The sequence below is a fragment of the Balaenoptera physalus genome (assembly GCF_965194825.1).
Source record: "Balaenoptera physalus genome assembly, chromosome: 5".
NCBI classification, from domain to species: Eukaryota; Metazoa; Chordata; class Mammalia; order Artiodactyla; family Balaenopteridae; genus Balaenoptera; species Balaenoptera physalus.
In genome coordinates, this window is record NC_138884.1 from 45,146,159 (window position 1) to 45,172,374 (window position 26,216).

A 26,216-nucleotide genomic window follows, 5' to 3' on the forward strand; every position below is an offset into this window, starting at 1 on the left:
GGTAAATTGGACTACATCAATATTTAAAACTTCTCAGCATCAAAAACACAACCGTAAAAAGGCAAAGTATGGAATCAGAGAAAATATGTGCAAACCATTTATCTAACAAGGGGTTAAGATCCAGAATATATAAAGAACTCCTGCAACTCAACAACAGAAAACCAAACAACATCTAATTTAAAAATGGGCAAAGACTAGAATAGACATTTCTCCAAAGATGACATGAAAAGCTGCTCAACATTGCTAATCATTAGGGAACTACAAATCAAAACCACAACGAGATATCACCTCACACCCATTAGGATGGCTGTAATCGAAAAAAATAAAAAAACAGAATATAACAAGTGTTAGTGAAGATGTGGAGAATTTGGAACTCTTGTGCACCGTTGGTGGGAATGTAAAATGGTGCAGCTGCTATGGGAAACAGTATAGAAGTTCCACAATAAAATTAAATATAGAATTACCATAAAATCCAGCAATCCTACTTCTAGGTATATATCCAAAACAATTGAAAGCAGATATAACAGTACATCCATGTTCACAGCAGCATTATTCACAATAGCCAAAAGGTGGAAGTAACCCGAGTGTCCATTGATGGAGTGGACAAGCAAAATGTAGTGTGTGTGTGTTTGTGTGTGTGTGTGTATATATATATATATATATATATATAGAGAGAGAGAGAGAGAGAGAGAGAGAGATGGAGAGAGAGAGAGAGAGGGAGAGAGAGAGAGAGAGGTATATTATTTGGCCTTAAAAAGGAAGGAGGGCTTCCCTGGTGGCGCAGTGGTTAAGAATCCGCCTGCCAATGCAGGGAACACGGGTTCGAGCCCTGGTCTGGGAAGATCCCACATGCCGCGGAGCAACTGGGCCCGTGAGCCACAACTACTGAGCCTGCGCGTCTGGAGCCTGTGCTCCACAACAAGAGAGGCCGCGATAGTGAGAGGCCCGCGCACCGTGATGAAGAGTGGCCCCCGCTTGCCTCAACTAGAGAAAGCCCTCGCACAGAAACGAAGACCCAACACAGCCAAAAATAATTAATTAATTAATTAATTAATTAATTTTAAAAAAAAAGGAAGGAAATTATGACGCATGCTACAATATAGATGAAACTTGAAGACATTATGCTAAGTGATGTAAACCAGTCACAAAAGGGCAAATACTATATTATGAGATATCCAGAGTAGTCAAACGCATAGAAACAGTAAGTACCACATGGCGGATGCCAGGGAGTAGGGAGACAGAGAAATGGAGAGTTGTTTGATGCGTATAGATTTTCAGCTTTGCAGGGTGAAAAAGTTCTGGAGATTGGTTACATATCCATGTGAATATATTTAACACTATTGAAGTGAACACTTAAAAATGATTAAGATGGTCATTGTTATGCGTATTTTACCACAATTTAAAATTTTTAAAAATCAAGTTCCAAAAAAAAGAAAGAGAGAAATTCAAGATGGCGGAGTAGAAGGACGTGCTCTCACTCCCTCTTGCGAGAGCACCAGAATCAAAACTGGCTGCTGGACAATCATTGACAGGAAGACCCTGGACTTCACCAAGGAGGATACCCCACGTCCAAGGACAGAGGAGAAGCCACAGTGAGACGGTAGGAGGGGCGCAATCAGAGTAAAATCAAATCCCATAACTGCTGGGTGGGTGACTCACAGACTGGCGAACACATACCACAGAAGTCCACCCACTGGAGTGAAGCTTCTGAGCCCCACCTCAGGCTTCCCAACCTGGGGGTCCGGCTACGGGAGGAGGAATTCCTAGAGAATCAGACTTTGAAGCCTAGTGGGAATTGATTGCAGGACTTTGACAGGACTGGGGGAAACAGAGATCCCACTCTTGGAGGGCACACACAAAGTAATGTGTGCATCGGGACCCAGGGGAAGGAGCAGTGACCCTGGGGGAGACTGAACCAGACCTACCTGCTGGTGTTGGGGGGTCTCCTGCAGAGGCGAGTGGTGGCTCTGTTTCACCGTGGGGATAAGGACACTGGCAGCCGAGGTTCTGGGAAGTTCTCCTTGGCGTGAGCCCTCCCAGAGTCTGCCATTAACCCCACCAAAGAGCACGGGTAGGCTCCAGTGTTGGGTTGCCTCAGGCAAAACAACCAACAGGGAGGGAACCCAGTCCCACCCATCAACAGTCAAGTGGATTAAGGTTTTACTGAGCTCTGATGCCACAGCAACAGGGAGGGAACCCAGCCCCACCCATCAACAGTCAAGTGGATTAAGGTTTTACTGAGCTCTGACCGCCACAGCAACAGTCAGCTCTACCCACCACCAGAGCCTCCCATCAAGCCTCTTGGATAGCCTCAACCACCAGAGGGCAGACAACAGAAGCAAGAAAAACTACAATCCTGCAGCCTGTGGACCAAAAACCACAGTTACAGAAAGATAGAGAAGATGAAAAGGCAGAGGGCTATGTACCAGATGAAGGAACAAGAAAAAACCCCAGAAAAACAACTAAATGAAGTGGAGATAGGCAACCTTCCAGAAAAAGAATTCAGAATAATGATAGTGAAGATGATCCAGGACCTCGGAATAAGAATGGAGGCAAAGATCGAGAAGATGCAAGAAATGATTAACAAAGACCTGGAAGAATTAAAGAACAAACAAACAGAGATGACCAATACAATAACTGAAATGAAAACTACACTAGAAGGAATCAATAGCAGAATAACTGAGGCAGAAGAACGGATAAGTGACCTGGAAGACAGAATGGTGGAATTCACTGCTGCGGAACAGACTAAAGAAAAAAGAATGAAAAGAAATGAAGACAGCCTAAGAGACCTCTGGGACAACATTAAACGCAACAACATTCGCATTATAGGGGTCCCAGAAGGAGAAGAGAGAGAGAAAGGACCAGAGAAAATATTTGAAGAGATTATAGTCGAAAACTTCCCTAACATGAGAAAGGAAATAGCCACCCAAGTCCAGGAAGCGCTGAGAGTCCCATACAGGGATAAACCCAAGGAGAAACACGCCGAGACACATAGTAATCAAAGTGGCAAAAATTAAAGACAAAGAAAAATTATTGAAAGCAGCAAGGGAAAAACGACAAATAACATACAAGGGAACTCCCATAAGGTTAACAGCTGATTTCTCAGCAGAAACTCTGCAAGCCAGAAGGGAGTGGCATGATATACTTAATGTGATGAAAGGGAAGAACCTACAACCAAGATTACTCTACCCGGCAAGGATCACATTTAGATTTGATGGAGAAATCAAAAGCTTTACAGACAAGCAAAAGCTAAGAGAATTCAGCACCACCAAACCAGCTCTACAACAAATGCTAAAGGAACTTCTCTAAGTGGGAAACACAAGAGAAGAAAAGGACCTACAAAAACAAACCCAAAACAATTAAGAAAATGGTCATAGGAACATACATATTGATAATTACCTTAAACGTGAATGGATTAAACGCCCCAACCAAAAGACATAGACTGGCTGAATGGATACAAAAACAAGACCCATATATATGCTGTCTACAAGAGACCCACTTTAGACCTAGGGACACATACAGACTGAAAGTGAGGGGATGGAAAAAGATATTCCATGCAAATGGAAATCAAAAGAAAGCTGGAGTAGCTATACTCATATCAGATAAAATAGACTTTAAAATAAAGAATGTTACAAGAGACAAGGAAGGACACTACATAATGATCCAGGGATCAATCCAAGAAGAAGATATAACAATTATAAATATATATGCACCCAACATAGGAGCACCTCAATACATAAGGCAACTGCTAACAGCTATAAAAGAGGAAATCGACAGTAACACAATAATAGTGGGGGACTTTAACACTTCACTTACACCAATGGACAGATCATCCAAAATGAAAATAAATAAGGAAACAGAAGCTTTAAATGACACAATAGATCAGATAGATTTAATTGATATTTATAGGACATTCCATCCAAAAACAGCAGATTACACATTCTTCTCAAGTGCGCATGGAACATTCTCCAGGATAGATCACATCTTGGGTCACAAATCAAGCCTCAGTAAATTTAAGAAAATTGAAATCATACCAAGCATCTTTTCTGACCACAGCGCTATGAGATTAGAAATGAATTACAGGGAAAAAAACGTAAAAAAGACAAACACATGGAGACTAAACAATACGTTACTAAATAACCAAGAGATCACTGAAGAAATCAAAGAGGAAATAAAAAAATACCTAGAGACAAATGACAATGAAAACACAACGACCCAAAACCTATGGGATGCAGCAAAAGCGGTTCTAAGAGGGAAGTTTATAGCTATACAAGCCTACCTAAAGAAACAAGAAAAATCTCAAGTAAACAATCTAACCTTACACCTAAAGAAACTAGAGAAAGAAGAACAAACAAAACCCAAAGTTAGCAGAAGGAAAGAAATCATAAAGATCAGAGCAGAAATAAATGAAATAGAAACAAAGAAAACAATAGCAAAGATCAATAAAACTAAAAGTTGGTTCTTTGAGAAGATAAACAAAATTGATAAGCCATTAGCCAGACTCATCAAGAAAAAGAGGGAGAGGACTCAAATCAATAAAATCAGAAATGAAAAAGGAGAAGTTACAACAGACACCGCAGAAATACAAAACATCCTAAGAGACTACTATAAGCAACTTTATGCCAATAAAATGGACAACCTGGAAGAAATGGACAAATTCTTAGAAAGGTATAACCTTCCAAGACTGAATCAGGAAGAAACAGAAAATATGAACAGACCAATCACAAGTAATGAAATTGAAACTGTGATTAAAAATCTTCCAACAAACAAAAGTCCAGGACCAGATGGCTTCACAGGTGAATTCTATCAAACATTTAGAGAAGAGCTAACACCCATCCTTCTCAAACTCTTCCAAAAAATTGCAGAGGAAGGAACACTCCCAAACTCATTCTATGAGGCCACCATCACCCTGATACCAAAACCAGACAAAGATACTACAAAAAAAAGAAAATTACAGACCAATATCACTGATGAATATAGATGCAAAAATCCTCAACAAAATACTAGCAAACGGAATCCAACAACACGTTAAAAGGATCATACACCACGATCAAGTGGGATTTATCCCAGGGATGCAAGGATTCTTCAATATACGCAAATCAATCAATGTGATACACCATATTAACAAATTGAAGAATAAAAACCATATGATCATCTCAATAGATGCAGAAAAAGCTTTTGACAAAATTCAACACCCATTTCTGATAAAAACTCTCCAGAAAGTGGGCATAGTGGGAACCTACCTCAACATAATAAAGGCCATATATGACAAACCCACAGCAAACATCATTCTCAATGGTGAAAAACTGAGAGCATTTCCTCTAAGATCAGGAACGAGACAAGGATGTCCACTCTCACCACTATTATTCAACATAGTTCTGGAAGTCCTAGCCACGGCAATCAGAGAAGAAAAAGAAATAAAAGGAATACAAATTGGAAAAGAGGAAGTAAAACTGTCACTGTTTGCAGATGACATGATACTATACATAGAGAATCCTAAAACTGCCACCAGAAAACTGCTAGAGCTAATTAATGAATATGGTAAAGTTGCAGGATACAAAATTAATGCACAGAAATCTCTTGCATTCCTATACACTAATGATGAAAAATCTGAAAGAGAAATTATGGAAGCACTCCCATTTACCATTGCAACAAAAAGAATAAAATACCTAGGAATAAACCTACCTAGGGAGACAAAAGACCTGTATGCAGAAAACTATAAGACACTGATGAAAGAAATTAAAGATGATACCAACAGATGGAGAGATATACCATGTTCTTGGATTGGAAGAATCAACATTGTGAAAATGAGTATACTACCCAAAGCAATCTACAGATTCAATGCAATCCCTATCAAATTACCAATGGCAGTTTTTACGGAGCTAGAACAAATCATCTTAAAATTTGTATGGAGACACAAAAGACCCCGAATAGCCAAAGCAGTCTTGAGGGAAAAAAATGGAGCTGGAGGAATCAGACTCCCTGACTTCAGACTATACTACAAAGCTACAGTAATCAAGACAATATGGTACTGGCACAAAAACAGAAACATAGATCAATGGAACAAGATAGAAAGCCCAGAGATTAACCCACGCACCTATGGTCAACTAATCTATGACAAAGGAGGCAAAGATATACAATGGAGAAAAGACAGTCTCTTCAATAAGTGGTGCTGGGAAAACTGGACAGCTACATGTAAAAGAATGAAATTAGAATACTCCCTAACACCATACACAAAAATAAACTCAAAATGGAATAGAGACCTAAATATAAGACTGGACACTATAAAACTCTCAGAGGAAAACATAGGAAGAACACTCTTTGACATAAATCACAGCAAGATCTTTTTTGATCCACCTCCTAGAGTAATGGAAATAAAAACAAAAATAAACAAGTGGGACCTAATGAAACTTCAAAGCTTTTGCACAGCAAAGGAAACCATAAACAAGACGAAAAGACAACCCTCAGAATGGGAGAAAATATTTGCAAATGAATCAACGGACAAAGGATTAATCTCCAAAATATATAAACAGCTCATTCAGCTCAATATCAAAGAAACAAACACCCCAATCCAAAAATGGGCAGAAGACCTAAATAGACATTTCTCCAAAGAAGACATACAGACGGCCACGAAGCACATGAAAAGATGCTCAACATCACTAATTATTAGAGAAATGCAAATCAAAACTACAATGAGGTATCACCTCACTCCTGTTAGAATGGGCATCATCAGAAAATCTACAAACAACAAATGCTGGAGAGGGTGTGGAGAAAAGGGAACCCTCTTGCACTGTTGGTGGGAATGTAAATTGATACAGGCACTATGGAGAACAATATGGAGGTTCCTTAAAAAACTAAAAATAGAATTACCATATGACCCAGCAATCCCACTACTGGGCATATACCCAGAGAAAACCGTAATTCAAAAAGACACATGCACCCGAATGTTCATTGCAGCACTATTTACAATAGCCAGGTCATGGAAGCGACCTAAATGCCCATCAACAGACGAATGGATAAAGAAGATGTGGTACATATATACAATGGAATATTACTCAGCCATAAAAAGGAACGAAATTGAGTCATTTGTTCAGACGTGGATGGATCTAGAGACTGTCATACAGAGTGAGGTAAGTCAGAAAGAGAAAAACAAATATCATATATTAATGCATGTATGTGGAACCTAGAAAAATGGTACAGATGAGCCAGTTTGCAGGGCAGAAGTTGAGACACAGATGTAGAGAATGGACATATGGACACCAAGGGGGGAAAACTGTGGTGAGGTGGGGATGGTGGTGTGCTGAATTGGGCGATTGGGATTGACATGTATACACTGATGTGTAAAAAATTGATGCCTAATAAGAACCTGCAGTATAAAAAAGCAAACAAAACAACTAATACTAAACTTTCATTGGGTTATTTGTATGGAAATATGTTAATATAAATGTTTCAGACATTACATGAAATTTCTAAAAATCTTATATTTGTATTTGTATGGAAATATGTATGGAAATATGTTAATATAAATGTTTCAGACATTACATGAAAAAAAAAAAAAAAAGAAAGAAAAAAAAAAAACCCTTATCCAGATATCACCCGCCTCCTCCCCTCTAGTGTGAATTAACTACTCCTTTCTTCATGGCCCCACTTAATTCCTGCACATACCTCTAATAGGTCTTCTCACATTTTTGGTAATTCTTTGTTTGACAGGATAAGGGTTACTGTCCCATGAGTGAGATGAATACCCATCCACTTCTAGGGTCTTGACCAGAAGCTAAGAAAATATACTAGGGTCTTTAGTAAGGTGGAGAAAAGAGACAGTAGCCCTGACGGCATAATATGCCACAGGGGATATTCAAGACTATACCTTGTATGTGTAGAGGTGTCACTCTGAGGCTAGATCTGGAGGGGCTAATGTCCTTCAGCCATCCTTCTGTAAGCAGCATCTGAAAGGCCTGAAGAGCACGTCCTCCCACCTCCAACAGATGAAAACATCTCCTTCTCTATCATGAGTCCAACCAACTGAAATGATTGGCCACACCCAGTCTGACCTGTTGGGAGGAAGAGAGGAAGATATTCATTTAAGATAGAGCCAAGATGAAGTAGCTTATGTAACAGATAAGGTACTCTGGGGCCACATAAAGAACTGTTTTGCTGCCTCCCCTGAACTCTTTGTATGTACACTTGATGCCTAACAAGAATTTATTTATTTATTTTTTTCTGATAACGGACTGGACCTTCCTGCCCTTCCCAGTTCATAGCCAAGAGGTAACACTTGTTTGATCTGTCTTCCCTCCTAGATGAGGAGCTCCTTTAGGGCATGGACCACACCTTATTCGTCCTCGTATCCCCAGTGTGCACCAGTGCTGGCACATAGCAGGACTGGTGCACACAGCCTGCCCAACAAATGACTGAATGGTTAGAGTGAGGGTGTGGTGAGTCATTACAATAACCCAGAGAGAGGCTTTTGACAGAGCAACTACTCCACCCCTAGAGAAAGGACAGTCTGAATAGAGAACCACAGGGAAGATGTGGGTCTGGTGGCTGTGGGGAGCAGAGGGGGCATGAGAAGAAAAAGTGGTTCGTTATAAAGCCAAGGTTGAGCAGGCTGATGAAGTTTATGCCCTCAAGTCTCATGTTCTGTTGTCTCACTGGTCTAATGACAGGGCCGGCGTTTATCTGGGCGCCGGGCAAGTGTCCCTTCATTCTATAATTTCAGCTCCAACTGAAGCAACACCGTAACACTGGCTCAGTGGCCACCATTCCACAAGCCACATACGTTGCTTCAGTTTTAAATTAGGTATTGTGTTTTCTGGCTGATTGGACTGATTCTGGTCTACTAACAATGAGATGCTCATGTATGGTCCTTTCATGTAGTCAATCCTTGGTAATGTTTTTCCCTCTCCTGTGACGCTGGAAAGGATTCCTAACAAGTTGATCCAAAAATCAGCTTTCTTTGTCAACATAATGGTATCCTTTCAAACTCACATTTATAGACTTTGCAAGCTGGAAAGAAGAATAAAGCTTAGATCCTGGTAAGGAAATCTGTCCCCAGAGGACTGAGTTGGGTCACAGTGAATTAGAAGTAGAATCCAGAGCCCCTAGTTTCCATTCCTGGCCCCTGTCCTTCTGCTATCAGCCGCAGGTGCAGCCACAGCTGCTTGGGACACGGCCAGCTCACCCTCCTCTACACTTCTGTGCGATCAGGGCTCCCTCTGGATAGCTCTAAATTATCTGCGTTGGGAGAGGAGGAATGAGCAGACACGATTCTTCTGAGGTTAAGTTTCCTTGGAACGTTCTGGGTGATGTTTTTCTAAAGCTCCATCTCAACGGTGCTGACTTCGAGGCTTAGGAGACAGTCCAGAAACGCACTGGTTAGCGGAGAATTTGCCACAAACAGCTGCGTGGCCGATGGGCCGCGCAGTGGCGGCGCACTACTGTATACTAACCAGCCCCCAAACCATTTATTCATCATCTAATAGGCATTATTTGAGCACCTACTGTGTGTCTGGCTGCAAGCTGTCCAATAAGGAGTTGAGCGGCTCAGGGCTTTGTGACCACCTAGAGGGGTGGGATAGGGAGGGTGGGAGGGAGACGCAAGAGGGAGGGGATATGGGGATATATGTATACGTATAGCTGATTCACTTTGTTATACAGCAGCAACTGACACACCACATTGTAAAACAATTATACTCCAATAAAGGTGTTTTATAAAAAAAAAAAAAGAGTTGAACGGCTGCCTGCAACACCACCCCCTCCCCACCCCCCCACCTCCCCGGCCAGGCCCAAGGAGCCATAGGAACCTGGAGACACAGGGACTTGTGATTCTCAACTCAGATCTGGCCTTAGCTTGTGTTGCGACCTGGGGCAAGTATGTATTGTAAATCCTCCAGCCTGTAGCTTCAAAGCAAAAAGAAGTCTTTTCAAAAGGGAAGGGTATTTCTGGGAACCGGAGAAACACACAACAACAGCTGCAGAAGTGCTGTGAGCCCCTTTGCAGGCTCCCTGACCCGGGAGCCACCGCTCACCCACCCGCGGGCGGAGGCTGCACGCTGCCTGCCGAGCAGGCTGCCCCGTCCGGCCCCGGGGAGCCCGGGCAGCGGAGGCCCAGGGGGCGCCTTTCTCTTTAAGAGCCCCGCAGGCGATCCTGATTGGCTGTAGCTATGCGGGTCTTTCTTCCCAGCTCCCTCCCTCGGAGCGCTCCCACCCCCGCCGCTTTCTCGGCTTTTTCCACGCCCCCTCCCCCCACCCCCCTGCGTCCCCTCCAGCCCCTGGCGCTCACCTCCAGTTCCTCGCCGCAGAGTTCAGCCCCGGCAGCGGTAGGGGCGACTCGCTAGCAGTAGATGCCGGGCGCCAAGATTTGCATCCTTAAGCCGCGCTGAATGCCAGAAGAAGAGAGAAGGAAGCAGAGAAGCCCGGGGAAGGCGGGGACGGGAGGTGCGGAAATCCCCTCCTAAAAGGCAGAAGCCGTCGCCCCCACCAGAGAGCTCCGCGCCAGCTGCTCGCCTGCTTGCTGCCGCTGCCACGAGCGCCCGCCTCTCCCCAGCCATGCCAGGCCCGGCCGCCGACGAGGGGAAGGTCCCCTTCCGCACCGCCAAGGAGGAAATCCGTGTGGGCTTCGGGGTCGAGGGCTCGGAGGGCGGCGGCGGCGGCGGCCGGGAGAAGCCCGGCGCGCGCGGGCGGCGGCAGGACATCGTCTGGAGGAACGTCTTCCTGATGAGCCTGCTCCACCTGGGGGCCGTGTACTCCCTGGCGCTCATCCCCAAAGCCCAGCCGCTCACTCTGCTGTGGGGTAAGTCCGGCCGGCGGCCCCTGCGCCCGGGGCACCGAGGCGAGGCGGCGGCGGGGCGCGCGGGGGCGCGGGTCGCCGCTGGCTTCGGGCGGTGTGGAGCCCCCCTCCGCTCTCCGCTCGCCTCCCCACCACGCGCCCCGGCCCCCCGGCCTGCAGTCGTCCGGCCTTTGGTACAGGCAGGTATTTCTGTGCTGGTATTTTCAACTTCTGCCTCCTCCGCTGTCTGCTTGAGTAGGTGCCTTTGGCGGCTCCTGGACGGACTCGGGGCCCTTCGGCGCCACCGCTGTGCGCAGAGGCGCACCGGCTGAACCCGGGTTCCAGGGCGGGGAGACCGATGGGATGATTGTGTCGCCCAGGCGGGTCCCAGCGGCGCTCCTTTCTGCCGCCCTTCGGCTTCTCAGTCTCCTCTGTGGGCCACGGACCTTGGGGCCGAGTTCAGGACAAGAAAGGGAGTTGCAGCGGGGGTGGAGAGACCCGGCACCGGATCAGTCTTGATGTTCGCGCAGGAGATGGAAGACACCAGTTCCCTTCCTGCCCCGTCAAGGCCCCCATCCCTGCCCGCTCCGTGATCTCTTGTGCCCAGCTGCACTTCTAAGGTCCCAGAAGTTTCTCGGCGAGCACACCAACCCCGCGGCGAGAACGCTCTGCCCCCCGGCACAAAGCTTAGACCGTGGCAGAGCAGATCCCCTCCGGGACCTATCCCTTCTGACCAGTGCCTGTCTGTCACCGCACCTGTAGCTCTCCCTCTCGCCACCCTCTTTCCTAGCACCCGCAACCCTGCCGGCATGGGAGGGAGCCCAGGAGCCCCCCCCCAATGCCCCCCACCTCCCGGGGCCCGGGGGCCGAGTGCCTGCCCTACGTGACTCCAGTGGCTGACCTCAGAACCACTTCCAACACCCCCTGCCCCAGCAACTGGTTTTGGCCTCAGTCCCTGCAGTGGCCACGTTAGCCGGGACAAAAGGCGCTGGCCTTGATATCCTGGGCTGAGAGTTGGACGAGATGATCCAAGAAGCCCTTTCAGCTCTCCTTTCCGAGATCGCCAAGGAACGGGGGCAGGAGAAACACAACCTACTTTTATTCCCAGAGGGGAAGAGGAAGGAAGAAAATAAGAAAACCTCTTTCTGCAAGGCGTCTTATTTAGCATAGTGCCAGCTCCAAATGCCTGGGTTCATAATGGGGCCGCTCGTTTCCAAGCCTTCCCCTGAAACTCTGCAGTCCCTGCTCTCGGAAGCAAACTCTTCCAGAAGATGGGGGCCTCTTAGGGGAGTGTGGCTGAGCAGAGCTGAGGAATGATGAGAGGGGCGGGGCGTCTGTGGGCATCTGTGAAGCCTCCCAGAGCCCCCTAAGCTTCGGGTAACCTCCCTGCTCAGCCCTCCCCTGCTCAGTACACCGCCTCAATTCAGTGTCCTTTCCACCATCTTCTTTACTGTTATGTGTTGGTTTCATTCTCCCTGTCTTCCTTCTTCCTTTACTTCCAGATGACTAGATCGTGAGATGCTCAGTCATTGCTTCATGGACACACTCCCCCCACCTGCCAACCAAAACCCTTATTACCCTGGATCCTCCAGGGAGCTGCTCCCTCTCCACCCCACTCCTTCTCCCTGCAGGGGCAGGACTGTGCCTTTGGACTTCAGAGCTCACCTGCCTCCAGGGGATTGGGGCTTAGCTTTAATAGCCCAGTGTCAGAGAGCTCAGGGAGAAGTGAGCACTTAAAATATTGTCTTACATGCCTGGAGCTCCACAGACCCACAGGCTCCATCCCTTACAGCCACCCACCTGCTGGTTCTGGCATCCCACCAGGAGCCACAAGGACAAGGCCTCCTCTCCAGGTTTGCCAGTCACCTCTGCCCTTTCCAGGCCACTCACTGTGGTGGAGACAGAATCTTTCTTCTGAAAGACCTCGGCCAGAAGACACCGTCCTCGGCCTCAAAATCCTTTAGCTTCCCCGGAGAAGTCAACACACTGCAGGACTCTGGGTTCCCCTTTGTGGGTGATGTTGCCAAGCCCATCCTTGTGCCTTCCTGCATAGTCTATTGCCTTAGCTACTTTTCATCAGTTCCATTCCCTGAATCTTGATTCACTTCCTACCTGGGTTTCATTGCTGCCCCCCTCCAAAAAACAAACAAACAGAAAAAGAGCCGACAGTGGTGGATATTGTAGTTTCAAGATTCAAACTTGTGACTTAGAAACATTCCAAGTAAGTGAATGTTATCTGATGGATAGCTTGTGAGAGAAGAAGTGAGGGAGAGAGACAGCTAAGATCAGTGTGCTGATGGCTAGAATCTATAGGGAGACTGTTGATCAGGGTTATTTTCATTGAAAGCCCTGGTGCCTTGAGCTTCAAATTTCTCCCCACTGGATGCCCTTTTCATCATCTCTCCCACTGGCTCTGTGTAGTGTTCGGACTGAGTTCATGCACCAGTGGGCTGTTCGTCCACTTCAGGGACCTGAGTTGTCAAGGCAGTAGGCTTAACTAGCCCATCTATTATTGCTTGCCACCCTCCACCCCAGGTATGGTTGCCCTGGAAACAGGAGGCATCCATGCAGAGCACCCAGCAGAGGATGTTTTAGGTGTTCAGTTGTGCGAAGAGTAATTTGCGTGGCAGTAAAATGTCATCCGTGAAAGATCCCATCAAGTTGTTCAGTCCAGACCTCCTCCACTGCCTCACTCCCCACCTTTTTATGACTCTCCTTGGGCCCAGAGCAAGTTGTTTTCTCTTCTTACCCTTGCAGTTTTCTGAGTGGGCAGGCTGTCAGAACGGAATGCTCTTGGTGCCCACAGGTCCTGAGGGATGAGTTTATGACTTTTGAGCACAGAACACGCCCTCCAGCTGGAGGAAAAATCTTCACCTGAAGCCTTGAGCTCACAAAAGTGCCTGCTTTGAGGGTTTTTGGCCAAAGGGGCAGTTCGTTCATGCCCTGACTCCCAAGACGAGTGGAATAGGGGAGTGAGGAGCTGCAGCTGTGGTGTCGAGGTCAGAGTCCTGGTGCCCCTTCCCAGCAGCTTTGCCCTGTCTCCAGGCATTCTGGCCACTGGTTTCCAAAAACATGAGGGACTTTTCTGGTTTCCCTTGAAATGTCATCCGAGTCCCCTAAATATGCCTTGGTGACATCATGACCATTTCAGTGACAGTATCAGGCATGCAAAACACTAACATGCCCTGCTCCCTTCCATCTTGCCCCAGGGCAAATGTGACCATTGCTAAGGAAGAGACAGGATTCTCTGGTGCCCTTCAGGTTGCTGGCACACAGCCTATGGCGAGGAATCTGAGCGGTGGCAGGAATTGACGAGGCAGTCTAGCAGGAGGGAGGGTCAGGAGAGGCTGGGGTTTGGAAGGTACTGGTCCATCAGTCAGATTCTGTCCAATTCGGAGAGTTGCCCAAAGATGAGCTGTCTTCTGTCAGGCCTTGGGTAACCTGAATCCACACCTTCGATGGTCCTGATGTCTTTGTTGGGCTTCTTTTTCCACCAAATCCCTAACATTGTTGACGCCCTCCCAGAATGCGTGGCCATGGACTTCTGTTTTACCTCCCGGTTTTCTAGGGTGAGCACAGCTCAGAAGAGAAACAACTGAGAATGTGAATCCCTGCTCTCCTACTTACGTACCAGCTGCATGGCCTTGGGCAAATGAACATTTCCAGACCTCAGCTTTCTCACCTGTAAAATGGGTATATCAATACTTCTTGCTCATGAGGCTGTGAGAATTAAATTCGATAATAGGTGTAAACTACTTAGCACAGTGCCTGGACCTTGGCTGATGTCCAGTAATTGTTAGCTGCTCTTATTATTATTGGTCCTGATACTGGCTTTTTTTCTTTACTAGAAGGAAAAAAGGCCGTCTTGCAGCACAATCAATTCTACAAAGCTGGCACACAACATGGCTTCGTTGCCTCTCTTGCATAGAAAAGATTGCTTTGGCTTGGGAAACAAGGGTTCTTTCTCAAAGTCTCCAAAGAGAAATGAACACAGATCCCCCTGTCCCTCCTCCCTCCCTCATTCCCTTCTCTTTCATCCTCTCTTCCTCCTATTTTCCTCCAGAAGGCCATTATTTTGTAAAGAAGAATCTTTTTGTTCAGCTGATAACTCACCTGGTCTTTAGTGTTTTCTTTGGGGCTTTTTGAGCAGAGCCAGTTAAATTGCTGTAAAAACAGGGCCAAATCATTTCTCCTAAATGTCTTAGGGTCTCAGTTTTGACTTTTTTCCCCGTTTCTGTCTCCTTGAATCATCTTTTTTTTATTTTTTTTTTAAATGGGAATTATTTATTTATTTATTTATGGCTGTGTTGGGTCTTCGTTTCTGTGCGAGGGCTTTCTCTAGTTGTGGCAATCGGGGGCCACCCTTCATCACGGTGCGCGGGCCTCTCACTAGCAAGGCCTCTCTTGTTGCAGAGCACAGGCTCCAGATGCGCAGGCTCAGTAATTGTGGCCCAAGGGCCCAGCCGCTCCTCCGCGGCATGTGGGATCTTCCCGGACCAGGGCTCGAACCCGTGTCCCCTGCATTGGCAGGCAGATTCTCAACCACTGCGCCACCAGGGAAGCCCCATTCTTTTTTTTTTTTTAAATCTTTAACGCTCAAACTACTAAAAAACTGAAAAACATAAATGAATCTTCCTTTTAAATCTTGTAATTCCCAGCCCATGGTTGCAACTCTTGCATTTTTAATAACCAGGCAAGCACTAAGAGCCCTACCCAAGGCTGGGTGGAGTGCAGCGAAACCCGAGAGAATGGTGTGCTTTTGCTGGCTTAATAGTCCCAACAAGTATAAGTATAGGTTGAGGTTAACATTATTAACTCGGTTTTTTTCTAACACTGGTCAAGGTCACTGCCAACTGCACTGTCATCCTGAAATGTGAAGTCGCTCTGCAGAGTGGCAACCAGAGCGGGAATCCCAGCATTGCCACTTAGTTCAAATTCTGGCAGGCCCCTTTCCAGTGTGAGAGCCTTGGTTTCCTGGTCTCTGAAATAGGGATGGTAATACTGATCTGAAAGTTGTTTTAAGAATCAGGGCAGGGCTTCCCTGGTGGCGCAGTGGTTGAGAATCTGCCTGCCAATGCGGGGGACACGGGTTCGAGCCCTGGTCTGGGAGGATCCCACATGCCGCGGAGCGGCTGGGCCCGTGAGCCACAATTACTGAGCCTGCGCGTCTGGAGCCTGTGCTCCGCAATAAGAGAGGCCGCGATAGTGAGAGGCCCGCGCACCGCGATGAAGAGTGGCCCCCGCTTGCCACAACTAGAGAAAGCCCTCGCACAGAAACAAAGACCCAACACAGCCATAAATAAATAAATAAATAAATAAATAAATAAATAAAAGCTTTATTAAAAAAAAAAGAATCGGGGCAAATGTCAAACTGGTGCCAGAGGATAGACATGCAGTGCTCTCTGTTACTACCAACCCCACCGTGGGCCAGGCATCAGGGAACCTGCAGGGCTTCCGTGTCTGTTTGTCTGGGACTTGGAGTTCTTGTGGCTCAAATATAAAGCATAGCCTTTAAATCTAAATAGATTATCCTGACCTCATGTAACATTTAGTTCTCATCTTGTCCTGATTTGTGTATTGTATAACATCATAATAATTGCTTGGAAAAGTCACTGAGAGATTTACAAAAGGGTGACACAGTCATGGTGGTTTCCCTGAATTTTTATAAAAGGCAACATCGTCTTTGGTTGGCATTATTCTTGTTGAGCATTTATTTTGACATTCTGTAGTCTCTGGTGTGCAGTCTCGCCATCCCTCTGCTGTGACATGTCCTGCTTCTGTGGAAGTGCCACCCTGGGGTTAAGAGTATGGACGTTAGAGTCAGAGGATCTGGGTTCAAGGCCCAGCCCCCCAGCTATAGCCTTGGGCAGATCGCTCACCCCCCGTAGCCTCAGCGTCCCCAGCTGCACAGTGAGAAGAGCGGTACAACCAGCAGCATGTCGCAGCTGGAGTGAAAGGAACGGGAGTGAGGCACTTGGCCCTCGGTGCTTCCCTTCGCGCCTTCCCTTCCTTTAGCTCCCCCTTTGGTGGCTGGGACTTGTTCCGGCTACCCCCCGGTTGTCAGAAAGCCCTGGTCAGGGGTAAAGCAGTTGCTTTCTGACTTTGTTTTCCCTGGCAATGGGTTGGTGGCCATCCCAGCAGGGACCCGCTATCCTCCTTCATCAGCGTCTGCCGTTTGTTCACTCTGAGTGTGAACGGCCACGAGAGAGCCTCACAGTTGCACGTGCAGTCACATATTCACTTGTCCACTAATTCATTCATTCTTTTCCTTTTCAACTATTGTCAAAACATATCAGAATCACTTGGGGATCTTTTAAAATATTCAGAAGCCTGGGCGCCCCCCCCACCCGGACCTACTGCACTGGAATCTCTAGGAGTGAGGTCCTGGCTTTTTTGAAAAAGGCATTAAGGTGTTTCTGATGCACAGCGGGGCTGAGAACCATTATTTAATTCCCTTATCCATATTCAGTTATGCTTATTACTCACCCATTACTTGCCAGGCACCGACACCATCCCTGACTTCACGGCACTTAAGGCCAGTTGGAGAGACAGACGGGTGCACAGGTGAGAACCGCCAAGGCAGCATGAGCTGCAGGTGCCAGCCTGGGGGAGTTGGGGGGGCTTCCCGGGGGAGGAGGTGGCTGGACTGAGCCTCCAGGAGGCCCGAGGCTGGCTGGCCAAGGGGTTTGGGTGAGATGGCACTGTAGCCACAGGCTACAGAGCTCCCCAGGGGAGAGGGGAGAGCCAGTCAAGGACCTGGTGGTTCAGCGAGGCTGAAGGTGATCAGGGTCCAGATCCAGGGCAGGAAGATTCAAGAGGACCAGGAAGACTGGGAGGAGATCAGGCTTTCGGAGGGGCTGCCCTGCAGCCTCTACCTGCCTCTCACCTCCTCTCACCCATCACACACACCAGTGGCTCTTGGTGTATAACTTCTAGACCAGACACATGGCAGCGGGATGAGTGAGTCTGAAGAATTTCGGGAAGGACCCTGAGGCAGACGCCTTGGAGCAGGTGTGCAGTGGGGCCGGGCACCTCCCTCAGGCTGGCCAGAGCTGAGGGAGAGCTAGAAATAATGTCTCAGCTGGGCCTTTGATCTCACAGATTCAGGGGTATTGTCCCAGGACTAAATTACTAAAATGCCCCAAGGGTATAATAGCACAGGCATACCAGACCCAGGGCTCTCTCCTCCTCCTGTGTTCCTCTTTCCTCTGTTTCTCAAAGGTACAGGTGTGTAGGGGAGTTCTTCTCACCTCACTTCCTCCCTTGAACCTGAGCTTAAACAGCTGGTTCTCACTACCCTCCTCAATGTCCTCCTTCCCATTTCTGCAGCTTATTACGGAGGGCTCTGTGGGTCCCTGCAGGCTGTGGTCCAGCAACATCACCTGGGAGCTTGTTAAAAAGAAAGACTCTCAGACCCCACCCTGGACCTATTGAATCACTACCTGCACTGATAAGGTCTCCAGGTGACCCATCTGCAGTGAACTTAGAGAATCACTCCCTCAAGTCAGGCCATAGGCCGACGGGTCAGAGAAGCTGCACATGGGTGGGATTTGGCAACTCTTTCTTTTTCCGTTTAATGGCCTCCTCCCCTCCTGCCTCCTTGTAGCTTATTTTAGAACATGTCGGGATCCTGCTTCTCTTGCCAACAAAAGGCTGTTGCTAAAATCTTTCAGCCGGCAGCAGTGATGTTTAATTCATGGGCTAGAAAATTAATTTTATTTTCATGAGTAGAGCTGGAGAAAAATAACAGGAAGTCTCTGTGCATGGCCCTTGGGAATTCAGCATGTCTGTTTAACTGGTAAAACAGTTAACAGTTCATTTACCAGATGAACTGGTAAAGGCGAGGGGGCCTCAGGAAAGGGCCACCTTCCACAAAGGATGCTTTTGGCTGCAAGTAGCACAAAACTCAACTTAGGATGGCTTAAAAGATGAGGAAAATTTCTAATTTCACTGGTAGGTAATCCTAAGGTAGGGCACTTGTGGGATGACTCAGTAATAACATCAAAGTGCAGGTTTCATTTCTGCCATGGTGGCCTTGTGGAATTTAGTTTTCCTTGTGGTTACAAGATGGCTGCCAGAGTTCCAGGAGTTACAACAGTGTCCTACAGAAGAAGAGAGAGGCTGCCCCTTCCTGAAGTCTCATCAGAGAGAAACTCTCTCCTGGTCATCTCACAGCTGATGTCTCCTCAAGTCTCACTTGCAGGATTGTGTCCCAAGTCCCTTGTTAAACCATCACTGGCAAGGGATTCAGGATAATCAGTGTTAGCCACTGAGCCACATGCCACATGAGGCGGGGGTTAAGAGCCAAACAAAACCCAGGCTCTGGGGGAAGGGAGAAGAGGGCATGGCTGCTGGGACAGCCAACACCTCTGCTCCAGGGCCTGCCTTTACTCCCTCTCATGACCTTCCCTCTTTGGTGTCACCTCCATTCCCTGGAAAGGCTCTGATTTCATATTTTAGCACGCTCTTCCCCTCTACTCCCTACCCGCTCCGCTTGTCTCCAGTCCTGCTGTCATTTCAGCGAGTTGTAAATGTCTGCCTTTTCCATGAGGCTCTGAGCTCTCCCATGGCACATCTGCCTCCCCAGAGCCTGGCAATGGCCTCTGCTCAACATACACTGTGCTGGGGGAATGGATGCAGGAGGAGACGAATGAATGAGTTTAATCTTTGTGTGGCCTTTCTTTCTAAGGAAAGTTTTCATGTTGTTTCTTAACTTTAAAGATGTTTTTGCCCCTGTAAGAGAACTTTCCATGTGATTTTGGGGAAAGGACTGGGGAGAGAGAAGCCTTTCTCAGTGCCCCAGGAATCTGCATGCCCCTCTGCACCCGTGTCCATCTGGGAGTCACCCTGACCTCAGTGGGGAGCTTGCAGAATTCTCTATCACTCCTCTGGGTTTTTATGCGGTGAGACGGGGCTGGGGAAGGTTGCTCTGGGCACAGGGAAGTGTTAAATGCTTTGTGGGAGAATGGATTTAAAAAGAAAAAGATGGACAGTGAGTGACTTAGAATGTGTTCTTTACCAAGCTTTTCCATGGTGACACACTTTCCTCAGACTGATGAATGGTTTTCTTGGCTGGTCATTGTCTTCATCGTTCAGGTGACGCAGAACGTCAGTGATGACGTCACGGTCAGATTTCTGTTCTCTTGCCTCAAATTTTACTTAAAAGGGCATTTAAAAGTCCACTTAAAAAAAAAGTCCACTTAATCTCACCCAGCAGGTACTCTTTTTTTAAAAAAAATTAATTTATTTATTCATTTTTGGCTGCGTTGGGATTTCGCTGCTGCACGCGGGCTTTCTCTAGTTGCGGCGAGCCAGGGCTACTCTTCATTGCGGTGCGTGGGCTTCTCACTTCGGTGGCTTCTCTTGTTGCGGAGCACGGGCTCTAGGCGCGCGAGCCTCAGTAGTTGTGGCGCACGGGCTTGGTTGCTCTGCGGCATGTGGGATCCTCCTGGACCAGGGCTCGAACCCGTGTCTCCTGCATTGGCAGGTGGCTTCCCAACCATTGCGCTATCAGGGAAGCCCTGCCCTTAAAATGGGAAAAAAAAAAAAAAAAATCAAATACCAGTGGACTTGGAAATGAAGAGTTACAAGAATAGAGTTTAGAACTCAGGTTTAAATTTGTTTTCTTCCTGTATCACTGTCTGTTGTATGCATACCATCATGCCCTGGCAATTTGGCTGTATGGGTTTTAGCTCGGTTCCCTAAAGAGACAATGGCTGTAAATGCAGCCTGTGACCTGAATGAGCAAGGCCATCTCCCAAAGCATCCTCCACCTCATCGTCAAAAAACATTTATCAAGCAGGCAATTAATTTGCTATGGTCTTGAGCCAGGCACTGTGTAAAAAAACAGAGACCTGGTCTCTACCCTCCTACCTTTTATAACTCAGAGGAACAGCTGTGATTTTCCCCAAGTAGTGTATCCAACTTAATGTTCTCTTGGCATGAGTAGAAGTGGAAAATACTCTTACTTCTTTAAAAGTTCTATGCATGAAATTAGAAATGAATTTCTAAAATGTAACTTTCCTGGAGTAGTTTGTCGGTTCCCTCCTCTAATAAATACATTCATAAGAAGCTTTTGCAGATGGTTACAATGAAGATCGTCTCTATTCTCAGCCTGTGAGTCACTGGAGTGTCCCTGAAAGCATTTGTTTTGCCCTAGAGTCTCTATAAGCAAAAGAAGGTATTTATTAGCAAGTGTGAATAATGCCCACATATCTCCCCCTCCCATCTCCCACCTCCAAATCCATTGTGTTTGGCTCCCTAGCTCCTGACAAGTGGGTGAGTCATTAACATTTTTGAGCTCTGCTTGAATTACTCCAGGGTCTTGACTCCATCTGGAGCTACCCTCTGAGCATAGACTGGGTATGAACCTAAACTTGGCAGAGCTCCCAGGAGGGTTGGAATAAACCATAGTTATTAGAGCTAATATTCCTTCCTGCACAGAGCTGGTAGTCAGTCAGTGTTCGCCCAGTGGTTAAAATCATTGGATAACTGTGCCTTCCCTGGTGCTCCTGGAATTCCCAACAATCCAAGAGCTAAAGGGCCAATACCTGGCTCAGCTGCAGGGCTTAAATCTAAAAATAAATCTGTTCTGATTGGTTTTGATTGGTTGGTGCCCTTGTGGGTTGTCAGTTTTTTTTTAATTGAAGTATAGTTGATTTACAATATTGTGTTACTTTCACATATACAGCAAAGTAATTTGGAGATACATATATATATATATATATATATATATTCCTTTTTTGATTCTTTTCCATTATAGATTATTATAAGATATGGAATATAGTTCCCTATGGTGTACTCAAATATTTTTAATATCATCTCTGCATATGCATTTTCTTGTTATCATATGATTCATATAATCTTCAGCTTCTATCCTTTTCTATTTTAACTGAATGAGAACTTTGAAAAAATCAGTCAGTCATTCTGGCTTAAATTTATATCCTAAATCATGTAAGGAAAGGTATTAGGGCCCAATCTAAGTTCTGGGGTTGAAAGTAAATCACCTGTCCTAATAAAAACTTCTTTTGTGATAGAGGCAATGTGTGTCTAAAAGGTGATGTTTATTTTCTAGTTTATAATTGCCTTTATGTAAGATTCCGCCCGAAAGATTTGATATTAATCATCAGAAAAAAATAACATTGGAAAAGTCAGATTGTGAAGGTGTATCGCTAAGTGTTGGGAGTTGGGAGGACAGAACGTGGAGGACCTTACCGCTAATCCAGGCGGTACTCCTAGCTCACAGGTCATTGCCCGTGATGTTGTGGACGGTGTCTAGGCTCCCAGCAGCCCAGGGTCGGTGCCACTCAAACCATACCTGAGGCTTGGTACAGGGAATCGTTTTAATGATAGAAAATTTCAAACATACATAAAAGTAAAGAGAATGGAGTCTCTATCCCCACACCCACCCCTCACCTGGGGATTTTTTTTTTTTTTTGGTAACTTTTTACTTTGATATATAATTTCAGATACATAGAACAGTTGTAAGAACAGTACAGGGAACTCCCATTTACTCTACGCAGACTGAACAATTTCCATCTTATCCCATTGGCTTTATCATATTCTCTATGTGTATATGTATACATATGTGTGACTACTATTTTTTCTGAGCCATTTGAGAATAAGTCAGAGATATTGTGTCCTTTTATCTCTAAATACTTCAGTATGTATTTCCTAACAATAAGAATACAACCACAGTACAATGTTCAAAACCAGGAGTTTAACCTTGATATTATCTTTTTTTTTTTTGCGATGCCCAGCAGCATATGGGATCGTAATTCACCCACCAGGAATGGAACTGGCCCCCACTGCTTTGGAAGCACAGAGTCTTAACCACTGGACCACCAGGGAAGTCCCAACTTTTTGATATTATCTAATCCACAGTGGATAGCCGAATGTCATCAGGTACCCTAGCAATGTCCTTTATAGCTTCCCCCCCCCCTTCGGATTAGATTGAAGCAAATTCAAGACAATTGCATCTGTATATACTTAAGTATCCAGTATTAGTTGGGGTAATTCTGGCTACATCGTCCTCATGGAAAACCTCGGGGGCCACCTTTCCCCTACCAACTGCCCCCAGCTCTTTGCGGGAAAACATTTGTGAGGGGCAGTTTTCAGAAGCGGGAAGGGGTAGAAACTGAGAAGCAGACATAGGTAATGAGCGAGGCAGTAGTTCTCAGGCTGGTCTGCGGACTGTGTATTGGGGGTCATCTGAGTTGCTCGTGCAACGTGCAGATCAGGGGGCTCTACCCAGATGGGAGCTCCACCCAGGCCCTACAGGATGAGAACCTCTGGGAGCGACCCGGACTCTGCATTTTAACAGGTGCCACGGGTAGCTCTTATACCCTGTGGGTTGGAGGTGCTCTGACCCGGAGGCAGGTGACCTGGGAGTGATGCTGTGTCCCTAGCAGTTTAATGTCACATCCCCACACACGTGCCCCGTCTCAGAACAGGTGCAAGGCTGTTACATTGCCTCCAATTCCACTAGCCCGAGATTCCTTAGGGTTGATAAGAGGCAGCATTTGGGGAATGGGAATAGCTGCAGGGGCTCCTCTCTCAGCACACAGCTTCTTACACAGGGCTGAGCCCGAGGGGGTGGGAGTTTCACTGGAGAGAGGAGAGTTAAAGCGGAAGGAGAACCTGTGATCGGACCGGACCCGGACCCGGAATGCTTTGTGGTGTGGAGTGAGCTTGTTTCCCCGGGGCGGGGTGGGGGTAGGTGCTTGGGTCATCCCTGGGGTGGAAGGCTGTTCAGAAGAGGTGAAAAAAACTCAGGAGAAAGCCTCAAACAAACAGCCCTAGGCAGAAACCTCCACCTGCTTGGAAGAGGGCCCTGAAACCTTTCTTAGGACTGCGGAGGGGACTCAGGTGCGGCAGCCAACTGCGTAGCCTCAGCGCCTCCCCTGCCCGATCTTCCCCTCCGGGAAGGCAGCCCCAGTACGAGTAGCGGTGGCATCATTATTATCGCTCCCAGGACCAGACAGCGAGTTGGTGCAGGAAATCCGCTGTATAGACGTGACCGCGTTCAGGAAACGTGTCCATTCAAAGAATGGAGGTCGGTGGAGCCCTTCTCTCGGGCCCCTTTCATCTCTGAGGGTCGGGGCTTTCCAGTCGTCTTCATTTGCTGAGGAGCAAATACTTCTTAGACCAGGCAGGCGGGGAGGCAGTGCAGCTCTGCCTGGGACAAGGCACACTTTAGGGGCGTCCTGGACCTAGGCTCCTCTGCTACCTGAGATATAAGGACCCTTGTAAATGATTCTGACCCACCAAGAGATGACAACCATTGGGGAGACGCTCTAGATGTTCACTGTGCATCCGATGGGCGGCAGTGGGCTTAATTCTAACCTGCATCCTGTCAATGTGGCCACGTGACAAAGGTGACCACGTGACACAGGGGACCACCCTCACCTAGGACAGTAATCCAAGTGGCTGTTTCAGTCCCTCCCGCTGTTGAATTTTCCTCTCCGTTCTCTTGAAAAGGCGCTGCGCTCTCCAAGTCCCTCTCCATTTTAGCACGAGTGGTTCTCAAGCTGTAGCTCCTGCCAGTTTAGATCTCGGGGCTCATTCAGCCTTGCTCAGGGGAGCCGGGCTGGGTTTCTCTCATTCAGAGATAAGTGTGAAGAGGCAGCCGAGAGCCTTCCAAACCCAGGCAGGCGTGGAGTCTTCACAGAGAAAGAGAGATGCAAAGTCCTGAAAGCAGAGCTCGCATTGGTGCTGTGCCCAGACTGCACGATGTGTGGGAGCAGCTCCCGGAGAAGCAAACAGACAGGTGGGCCTCCTTGGCCCCCTGGGGCTGCCAGGTCCTTCTTCAGTCTAAAGGCTGGAGGCAAGAGTCTGGACTCAGATATAACTTTGCTGATTAGCAAAAGTTCTAATCTCCCAAGTCTCTCCCTGGTCAGGGCCATTCCTAGTGGACATGAATTGGGTTTATGAAAAAAGTATTTGAAAGTGCCAAGGAGGTTCCCGCACCGTCGTGATGATGCTGAGTAGGCAGATTGATGTTCTGATGTGTACCCGGGTTCAGGAGCAAGGGAGGGAGCACTTCTGGGGTGCGCTTTTCCACCTGCTTGGAGGCAGGCAGGTGGAGAGATTTAGATGACTAATTAACTTGTGTTTTGCACACATTTATGAACATGTGCCCAGCATGGGCCTGGGAATACACAGGTGAGCAAGCTGTCATTCCTGACCACAAAATGCTCACGATCTAGAAGAGGAGACAGACCTAGGAGAATTGTAACTCAGTGTGATGAATACGAGGACTGAAGTGGGCCTGAGGTGCAGGGATGGCTAGAGGAGGTGGGTGTTGTAACTGTTTTAATCCACACAACAATAATCCTACAGGGCCTTAATGTCTTCACGGCTGTTCTGAACAACAGCAAAACTTTGCAAAAAAATTATTTCATAACTAAGTAGAGGGTAAGCTTAACCCAATGAATGCATTTGGTGGCAAAATCTGACCTAAACTGTTTATCCTTTTTAGTCTGAATGTTCGTATTGATGTGTTGTGTGACAGACCCACCATGGGTATTACTATAATGCATAGGCACTCTATTACCTTTATCAAATCTGAACAATTCTGAACCTTGAAGCACATCTGACCCTTGGGTTTCGATGAGGGACTGTGGACTTGTCCTGGTATCGTCTGCATTTTGCATCTGAGGAGGCAGAATGCAGGGCGGACTCATTTGCCCAAGATCCAGAGCTGGTAAGGGGCAGTCAGGCCTTGCGAGAATGTCCTTCTGATGCCTGAGCCCTGCTGGACACCCTCAGGTGACACTGCCTTGAGAGGCACCGACTTACACAGCAGTGGTTTGGGCACCGGGCTCATGGGTGTCTCTGGAGTGGGGATGGATCGGATAGCATTGCCCAGGGATGTACCCAGGTGGCCGTGACGGGGATGTGGGTGTCAGTCTCCCCCTTGGCCCGGGCTCATCCACCTCACTCTGGTGGTAGTCAGATCCTATTTAACAGGGAATGGGGATTTTGTGCCTCTCTGCCCACAAGATATGCTGTTGCCATGTCAAAATCTGTCCGCCACCACACCCCGCCCAGGTTATCTCTCACTGCTTCTTGTCTCCATTCTTTGAACATTTTGTTCCCATCACTGGGTTCTGGTCTGTTACCCCTAAGGTCTCTTCAACCAGTGGGAAAGAGGTACTTGTTAATAATTCTGGTGTTTTTTAGGTTGGCCCCACGATCAGCTTTGTGTACAGGCAGGAAGTAGCCAACAGGGAGAAGTGATTTTAGGGACACAGGCCTTAAACAGCCTTCAAATTACCTTCCTTAGCTGTCCTAGCAATTGGAGCAGGGGTTCTGGGCTGAGGCTGGATGCCTCAGGGGTTTCATGAGCCCCCGAAATAGGTTTTGGGTGTGTTGGCGTTTTTCTTCCATTGGATTCTCAGCAGAGCCTGTGACTTTAAAAAGGTTAAGTGCTGCTGGGTTGGAGTGA

At 47.1% G+C, this 26,216-nt stretch overlaps 1 protein-coding gene and 1 long non-coding RNA gene across 3 annotated transcripts; one reads left to right on the forward strand and one right to left on the reverse strand.

Annotated features, from left to right (window-relative positions):
* Positions 1 to 10,283: 10,283 nt before the first annotated feature.
* LOC309661712 (stearoyl-CoA desaturase 5-like) lies at positions 10,284 to 23,996 on the forward strand. The gene is made up of 2 exons (XM_082463671.1): positions 10,284 to 10,792; positions 22,531 to 23,996. Exons 1-2 carry the CDS (start codon positions 10,549 to 10,551, stop codon positions 22,632 to 22,634), a joined length of 348 nt encoding a protein of 115 aa, XP_082319797.1. The 5' UTR covers positions 10,284 to 10,548; the 3' UTR covers positions 22,635 to 23,996.
* Positions 20,312 to 25,341, reverse strand: LOC309661729. 2 transcript variants are annotated; one of them, XR_014264221.1, is made up of 3 exons: positions 25,323 to 25,341; positions 21,983 to 22,091; positions 20,312 to 20,932 (listed from the first exon to the last, which is right to left on the reverse strand). It is a non-coding gene; the product is annotated as an uncharacterized lncRNA (long non-coding RNA). The 2 variants fall into 2 exon arrangements; XR_014264222.1 differs by lacking the exon at positions 25,323 to 25,341 and adding an exon at positions 24,176 to 24,206.
* Positions 25,342 to 26,216: the final 875 nt, after the last annotated feature.

Bases quoted from the DNA above. Each gene is read 5' to 3' on its own strand.
- LOC309661712 (XM_082463671.1), top strand. From the start codon at position 10,549: ATGCCAGGCCCGGCCGCCGACGAGGGGAAGGTCCCCTTCCGCACCGCC. The intron at 10,793-22,530 runs GTAAGTCCGGCC...GATGCCCAGCAG, and splicing joins GCCGCTCACTCTGCTGTGGG to CATATGGGATCGTAATTCAC.